The following is an 8,988-nucleotide window of genomic DNA, read 5'->3' as shown; positions in this document are numbered from 1 at the left end:
GTTATGGGAGTTTTGATGATTTGTTTGAGAGGTGTTTCCCTGTTTTATCTCCATGAAATGGCTTCAGGCACACAGGTGTTTGCGATTGAGCCAATTAGTGATGTTGATAAACACACAGACTCACAGACACATGCGCACATACACTCCTCTCCCTCTCTCTCTCTCTGTGTCTCTCATACAGTCATTCAGGTCTTAGGGATCTTTAGAGGTATTTCCCCCCTCCTCCACCCCCCCCCCCACACACACACATGCCATTTTAAAATAAAAGCCCCACAGAATGAATCCTAACTGAAATGTTTGTGATGAGCCTGTCATTTAATAACCGGTTTGTGTTTATCTAACATTATGATTCTGTCTCCTCTCCCATTCTCCCCCACACCCCACACCCCATTTCAAAATAAAAGCCCCAGAGAGTGAATTCTAACTGAACTGCTTGTGATGAAGCCTGTCATTTAATAACCTATGTTGTGTCAAACATGATGATTATGTCTCCTCTCCCCCTCCCTCCCCCACCCAGCCCCACCCTTTCAAAATAAAAGCCTCATGGATTAACTGTATTTAAACATTAAACTCAAAATTAGGCTTTTTTATTGAAAAAATGAATGCTCTTACTAATACTGCGACAACTACTACTACTGCTAATATTTCTAGTATTACTACTAAGACTCCTTCAACTTTTGCTGTTGCTACTATTACTACTACTGCTACTGCTACCATAAATAGTATTACTACCACTACTGCTATTACTACCACTACTATTATTACTTATACAACAACTGCTAATGCTGCTATTCCTGCTACTACCAGTACTAATACTACTACAGCTATTAGTATGACTGCTACTAGTACTACCACTACTGCTACTTCAAAAACTGACTTTACTATTACTACTACTACTTATTATACTACTACAACTGTTATATAAAATAGTACGACCACTACTACAGCTATTACTACGACTACTGATACTTCTACTTCTTCTAATTACTAATACTTTGACTACAACTTCTACTACTACTGCTACTACAAATATCACCACTGCTACAACTAGCACTTATTCAAATGCTACTAATACTTATACTTCTACGACTCCTACAACAAATATTACTACCGCTGGAATTCTTTTAAGCTACAGAAACCATTCGAATATCAAAATCTTCAGCTCTTTCAGGACAGGGGTGATATGAATTCATATTTGTAATCTTTCAACTTTTTGAATTGTTAAACCTTTTGCAATTTTTTTTAAATTGGTGTTGGGGTCTGACCATATGGCTTCAACATGTGCTGTGGACAAAGAGAATCAGGCCTTCCCTTTTTCAAGCAAAGGTTTCATCCTGATTTGTAGTTTGATGAGAGCAAACCTCCTCTGAAGGAATTTCACACTAGGGTGTGAATTTACCCCCCCCAAAAAAACCATGGTCACCTGAATGCACCGCTGCAATCTCATTGGCCGAGGGCCAAGAGACCCCAGGACCCCTGTGGTTCAACCACTGTTCATCAAAACTGCCTGCAGATCACACCTCCTTGCTTTTTCCCTTCGACCTCCGTCGAACAGGGAGCACACAACGCTCTCTTTGCCCAGGGACCCGTCCTTGGACATATGAAGACACACCAGCCTCCTACCTCCAACACGACGCTGGCAACCGAAGGCCACGAGGGAGCCGCGGCCCTCAAACCCTCAAACCCTGTCAGGTCACAAAGCCGTGTTTTATTTTCTTGAGTTAAGGCCCCTCAGCCCGCGAAACGAATCCGCATCCGCGATCCGTTCTCCGCTTTTTGCTTTTCCCCCCTTTTTTTTGCACAAACCGGCACAGAGGAGCCCGACGAAGCCTCGCTCCTCTCGTGACCGATGATTCCCGGTAAGACGTGCAGACACGCCGTCTCATCCGAAGTCAACTGTCCTCCCTGCAGTGAGTACAGATCGGACCTGCGTTTGCTCCAGAGCCACGCCAACGGACCGAAGCCGCACCAGCAAAAGCCGTGCGAGACACAGCGCCCGCTGCAAGGCCGCGCTGCAAGCAGCCCCCCCCCTTCCTGACGAGGAAAAAGGACAACTTCCCCACGAACACTTTTCCGTTGCAACGAAGCATCGACAAGTAAGGTTCATGGTAACAACAAAGTTCCTATTAATACACTGGGTTTTCGTGCAAGTGGCTCAAGTTGCCCTCAATGTTCATGAAATTCATATTCCACGATCTTCAGAATTGTGGAAAGTCGCTAAGTTTCCATAAATGTTAGGAGGAAATATTTGAGTCATATGCTGAGATGGGTGTGTACATCGGGGACTGTTTATGGTTCAGGAATGTAATATGCTTTGGCTCAGTCAGTGCATAATGGGGTTTTGGCACTGTTGTGGTCATGTAGGCCAGGAGAGAATGCTGCCTGGCTCTCTGGCTTTCATACGCAGCGCCACAAGGCCCGACGGCTTGTAGTCACTCTCGGGCCCCTCAATGGAAGGGGGCCCGAGGCCTCCTGGAAAGCTGTGGAATGAATAGAGGCCGTTGATGCCTGGATGATTACTTATACGACAACTGCTACTACTACTACTGCTATTCATGCTACTAAAAGTAGTAATACTACTACAGCTATTAGTACGACTGCTACTAGTACTACTACTACTGCTACTAGTACTACTACTACTGTTGTGGAATATTTCTATGAATAGTCGGGAGAAGAGTGTCAAAGTGTTATCAAATCAATGTCAAATGAAACAGAGTCTGGATCAACGATCAAGGTTGTAATAGTCAATTTATTTGCTTGCAAGCAAAGAGAACACAGTCTCACAGATACATCACCGTCATCTGCGAGAGGTGCTCCAACGACACAGTTAAATGCACGGACATTTATACTAAGCTAGCATGCTGTTACCTTGGTTTGCAAACAAGAATAAACAAAAGAAGACAGAAGATAATAAAAGATGTCAAGGCAGATGTTTTTCTTTGAAGCATAGTGTCCTGTCTTTACGATACCCTGAAGGCGCTTTTACGGCCTGTTTACAAATCCCTTTATCAGTTTGCCCCACAATAAACCATGGATACACCCAGTCAGATGCGTCCTTTTGTTGTCACTGTGACCTGGTTAAAGAGTTAAGTCACAGTATTGCAGAGACGGAATAAGCCTGTTTTACCATCACACATCATAAATTCCTAAAGAGGGTCATGCCCTTCAGCTGATGCCCATCAAGGAAATACTGTAATCAAGGCCTCTGTGTGTCGCCGTCTTTGAAGACAGAAACAATGCACAGGAAAACAGATAACAAGATAACATAACAAGACAACTGGATCCGAAATTTACGAGAATCATTTAGACGACACAAGGTTTAGTGCCTGCTCTTCTAAAACTCACATTCCTTAACCCTAAAACAGTAGACTGACATATTTTCCCATAACACTACTGCTACATCTTCTACTGCCATTACTATTACTACTACTACTACTACTGTGATATTAAATACTACGACCAATACTACAGCTGTTACTATGACTACTGATACTACGTCTTCTACTACTTCTTCTAATTACTAATACTTCTACTTCTAATAATACTTCTACTACAACTACAACTTCTACTACGACTACAAATATCACTACTACTACTACTAGTACTTATTCAAATGCTACTAATACTTCTACGAATAATACTTATACTAAAACTTATACTACTACAAATATCACCACTGATGAATTTTTTTGAGCCACAGAAACTGTTCAAATATCAAAATGTTCAGCTCTTTCAGGAGAGGTGTGATATGACTTTTCATATTTGTAATCTTTAAACTCTTTGAATTATTAAGGTTTTTGCAATTTGTTTTTGAATTGGATATCTATTTTCAGCAATGTTTTTGCGATTAATTTCAGTTTTCAGCATTCCAACGCATTTTCAGCAGGAAATGCTTTTTCCAGTTAAATCAGCTCTGTGAGTGAAGTGTGGAATCTCGGCTATCGTACATAACTGCCGGCAGTTCTACCGACAACGGCACTTTGTGTACAATACGGCCAGCGATCCCCATTCTCACTACAACGCGGACCGCACGCAGAAGTTTGATTCATGACCCCCAACTTTGCTCTCTTTCTTGCCTCTCCCCTAACTCACAGCACATAGTCTGCCCCTGGGAAACCCCGTTCAAACGATCGCCTCACAACACACCTGTGCATCGGCATACGTGATTACATACAGCAGTCTCACCGCCATTTTGTCCGAGTCACTCGACTCCGCCATCTGGTGGTAGTTTAGCTGTAGTATCTTTAAGGCCCCTCCCTTTTTGTCCGCGTCACTCGACGCCGCCATCTTTGTAGTCTTCAGCAGTAGCTGTAAGACCCCCCTTCCTTTTCACCCACAGACCCACACACATGCACACACACACACACACACACACACACACACACACACACACACACACACACACACACACACACACACACACTGATATACACCCTCACCCATTTTATTCATTTGACTTTAGGTTAGGCATATAAAATTGTATGATAGGTTGCAATATTAATTGATTTGATCATTTACTATTTTGATTTACTAAACTCTGTTATACTTTAAGGAGCAGTCGTCTGTGATTACTTGTGTATATGTGCGTAATAAAACTGTATGTAGTAGCCTTGTGTACGAACTTAACCCTTCACTGTCACTTCGAATGTGTAGTCGCACCCGACTATTGACATTACGAGTGGCCACTAATTATGAGACTTAGTTTTATCGTTTGGTTATTGGTCCCTGTTCGCAGGGTGGTGCCCCATTGTTATTAATAATCATTAATAATTGTTACATACATTAATAATTATATTGATGTCAAGAATTCAGTTTCTTAAATGCTGATAACCCAAACACGCTCCTTTAGTTCCCAACATGGTTGTATAGAAGTTTATGAGAAAAAAAGTGTTTAAGTCTTCTTCAATGCAGCATGATGTTCATTTCGTCAATTATGGTCTCGTTTACAGTAAAAAAAGACGACAGAAGAGGGTATGGCTATCTTGTTTCTTTATTTATGTTAACTTATGCAATAAGACTTTCAGGGCTCAATAATTGACAAAGAATGAAGAAAGAAATCCCTCATGTAGTACATTTTTTCTTGAGATTTCAAGTGAGATTATGTTTTTTCCAGCACCAAAAGGAAGCACCGAAAGGAAGCACCGAAATCTGCGTTGCATTTCGGTCTGGTAGATACCGGTCGTATAGGTACCGGTGCCATACCGGCACCGGGTTTCAGTACCCAACCCTACTCCTCTCACAACCTCACATTTTCTCAGAAACCTCTCTATCAGATAGAGATAATGGCAGATACAGAATCTTTTGAAGATTGTTGGTTAATATTATTTAAATTTGTCTTGTAAACTATGGGCACTAATTAAAGTAAGTCAGTGGCGGAACATAGCTACGACGGGCCCCAGAGCACAGGAGTAACTTGTTGTTAATTTCATTGAAAAGTTTTTTATAATGTATTTATATTTTTTATAATATTTTTAATAAGCTTTGCTTAATAAAGGTTTGTAATAAGTATATTATTTTGTTTTAGATTGAGACTGGCAATTTTACCAAAACAACATTTAACAACATTTAACATTTTCTGAATACATCTTTAAAATATTGAATAACAAAAATTTGACATGTCTTTTGTCAGCATAATCCTTGTTACACATTCTTGTACACAAAAACAACCATTAACATTTACATGAGTTGGATTTTCAGGAAAGTTGTTTCTTCTCGCCACTCTACAGAGTACGAAGTGTGTCATAATGTTTTGGAGACCATATTAGGCGGGTGACGTTTATGTCCCTTTTCTCATTGATAACTGGGTCCCAGCAGTACTCAGGTGAGAGCAGCCTGCTTGGTTTGTGAATCCAAAAGTACTTGTTGAGATGACTCTCATCATGCCACAAAGCCTCCACATTGTTTAGTTTGTCCTCCATGATACTCAGAAAGCAGTAATCTGCCAAATCCTTCACATTGTCACACAAGCCTCCAAAGATAGCAGCATGGTAGTAGTAATCTCCGGTTTCCATATATGCTTTGGATTTGGGGTTTCTGTCATAGGTGAACCTATCCTTTGGAAGTTTGTAATACCACGCGTGTAGTAAAGCCACAGAATCCCCCAGAACCTCTGAGCCAAATCTTCCCTTAAACTCCTGATCCACGTCAAAGCAGAAGACATAATTGCAGTGGGGACGAATCTCTGATTCTATGGCCTCTGATATAGTTTTCATGCGCATCATAGAGATGTCCTGCCACCTGGAGTGCTTTTCCACCTGGATAACCTTCAGGCTTCGCCGAGGACCAAGCTCGATGATCGGCACCTTATCTGCTTGATCCGTGAACACGTAATATGTCACTCGTAATCCCAACATAAAATGTTTTTCTGCAGAGGTAATGAAATTTCCGAGGTAGGCATCTAGGTACCTTAGGTAGAGAGACGGAGAGATAAACAATTATTATGATTAGAAAAACGTGACAAAATTACCAGAATACACGGTTATGTTTTCTATGTCAATATTCAGGCTGTAAATTATGCGCCGTAATTCTCGGGTGTCCGAATTTATTTGTCACGTAGCTTGCGTACTTCAGTAATGGCACTTCCTCAGTTACTTTAACCCGAACGACGATATTTTCCTAAACTTAACTCAGTAGTTGTTCTGCCTAAACCGAACTACGTTGTTTCCCATGAAGACGGACGTTTATTTTAAAAAGACTGTATGCATGTAACTGGCGGGTATTGACATGTGTTGCTAGCTTTAGTAGGAAAACGCACAAAAAATTATTATTATTTTTTCGTAAGATAACATACATATTTTTGAGACAACTGTTATATGTGCTCACGTTTGCTGATCTTTTATTTCAACACTACGGTCATTACTTTGAGCTTGAACTCAACCACAGATGTCCTCCATCCTTCTATTTCTATTTTATTTTTTGCTGTCATGTGTGTTATATTTCCATGATGGTTTTCATATTGAAATGCACTGTTGTTCGATAACAATGTTGTGGAAAAAAAGGGAAATGACGCATCGCAACTCTACTACCATCCATGTTTGGTAAGGCTTAATGCCAGACAATACAGTGTCTTTCTCACACTGTTTCCTTCCTTTCTTTACAGGTTGTTATTCAGACCCAACTGACCTAGCTGTATCTTGTTCATGTGGATTCACTGTTTCTTTATCTCCTCTCAGGTTTGTAATAAGTGTTCATAATACCAAGTGCTACCAGATTCGGACTGAAATGCTAGTGTGGAAGTGCTGGTATTTTCACGATCACAGGGGAAACATACTTTCCCACAGCAAACACGGTGAGGGCCACAGATGACTGGCTTTGGATGTGTTTTTGGTCGAAAAGATTGGGGTCAAACATCCCTTCCCAGATGATAGGAGCTTTCCAAGATGTGATTGTTTGAACCTGTGGTCTTGCCCTGAAATAGAAAATTAAAACAAAGATATATGTTAAACAGCCATATGGGGAGGAGATTTAAAACTGGTGCTTCTCACAAAGCTGGGCGTCCCGCTTCTCAGAGCAGAGCGCCTTTACGGATCTATCAGGGAAAACGAGCGGAGGCGGAACAGCATAAATGAATGGTGGTGTGTAAATTCACGAAAACATACGGTCCTCACTTAAACCAGTTTTGCCAACTTTGCGACTTTCTAGCTAAAGCTGGCGACTTTCCAGATCCTCTTGGCGACTTTTTCTTTTGTCAAAAGCTACGAGCGACAAATCTAGCGACTTTTCTGGTGTTTTGGAGATTCTGAGGTGAAAGCACGTGTCGTTCTGCAGTCACTGTCCTCGTGCCGTGAGCCCCTCCGCCATCCCAAACCACTCACAGGCGATCAGTCTCACAGTAACCTTGCGCTGCAGTCAGAGCAGAGAGGAGACGCACGTCCAGACTACAAATAAATCGCAAATGCGCAAAGCCGCCGCTGATCGCGCCCTGGTTTGCATAGTGGGATGTGGATTTAAATGTTTTTCAAAAATAAGGAACTCCTGTGTATACGGACTGACAATGCCTCCGGTGTGATGGGAATTAACAATGGGGTACATAAAACGTGATGGCCTATTTCAATGGCAAAATAAAAAACATAAAAAAATAATGAACAGAAGAAAGGTCATTTGTAGTTCTAAACATATTTAGGGTGTTTTTTCTCACTTTTTACAATTATGCAAATTGGCGACTTCTAGCAACTTTTAGGACAGCCAATAGCTACTTTCCTTACTGAGGAGTTGGCAACACTGTATGTAAACCTTTTCATCAATGCAAACACAGCGGGGGCTTGCCTCCTTTACCCTGCCTGATTTACATTCCACTTCAGGCCTGTGTTGGTGGGGCTTTACAACTCCTGGCTGAACAGGATGTTCCAAGGTGCACAAACATCCGGATTGCCTGCTCTTTGTTCTTTGGGACCTTGAACTGCTAAAATACAGATATCACATTAAAGGAGTCTATCACCTATTTTTAGCATATTTTCCCACGTTTACGAAGGAAGAATTCAAGACATTGTCAAGTATTTTTGGTTTTGTCATCTCAAATGTTACATGTGTAAATATTAATCACAGATCTTATTGTTGTGCAGTTATCATTTTCATCAATCTCTCTATGACAGCCGTTGGGCTATGTCTGTGGCAATTCCCTTCAGATACATTTCCTTCATTTCTCAGTCTTTGCAGACAAAACTAAAGAGATCTCTTACCCAAAGTTAAGTGTGTTGTCTAAATTGATGCTCTGTCTCAGCAGGTAGTCCGCAGGGACGATGTTCCCCAAATGTCTGATATTGAAAAATGATCATCATGAGACGAGAAGGAAATCCATTTCAGTGACTCTTGAAAATGAATCAAATAGGCTGGAATATGTGCTCATATAGGTCTTTAAGAGCAATAATGATGACTGTTTTACTCACCTCAAATATAAAGTCAAGCTGACAACGAGCAACACAAAACAGGAGATTGCGCCACGCCTTGCCCTGAGACCACTAAAACAATGCAAAAGCAAAACAATAAAAA

General features: G+C 41.2%; 1 protein-coding gene across 1 annotated transcript; it reads right to left on the bottom strand.

Moving 5' to 3' along the window:
- Window positions 1-5,720: 5,720 nt before the first annotated feature.
- Window positions 5,721-8,716, bottom strand: LOC306793957 (N-acetyllactosaminide alpha-1,3-galactosyltransferase-like; the record flags this gene model as incomplete). Its single annotated transcript, XM_079291801.1, has 3 exons — window positions 8,679-8,716; window positions 7,271-7,408; window positions 5,721-6,405 (listed from the first exon to the last, which is right to left on the bottom strand). The coding sequence occupies exons 2-3, from the start codon at window positions 7,348-7,350 to the stop codon at window positions 5,721-5,723; spliced, it is 765 nt and encodes a 254-aa protein (XP_079147927.1). The 5' UTR covers window positions 7,351-7,408; window positions 8,679-8,716.
- Window positions 8,717-8,988: the final 272 nt, after the last annotated feature.

Source organism: Melanostigma gelatinosum (genome assembly GCF_949748355.1).
Source record: "Melanostigma gelatinosum genome assembly, chromosome: 2".
Classification (NCBI taxonomy): Eukaryota; Metazoa; Chordata; class Actinopteri; order Perciformes; family Zoarcidae; genus Melanostigma; species Melanostigma gelatinosum.
Note: the sequence above shows the minus strand (reverse complement) of the source record. Positions and strands in the feature narration are given on the sequence as shown.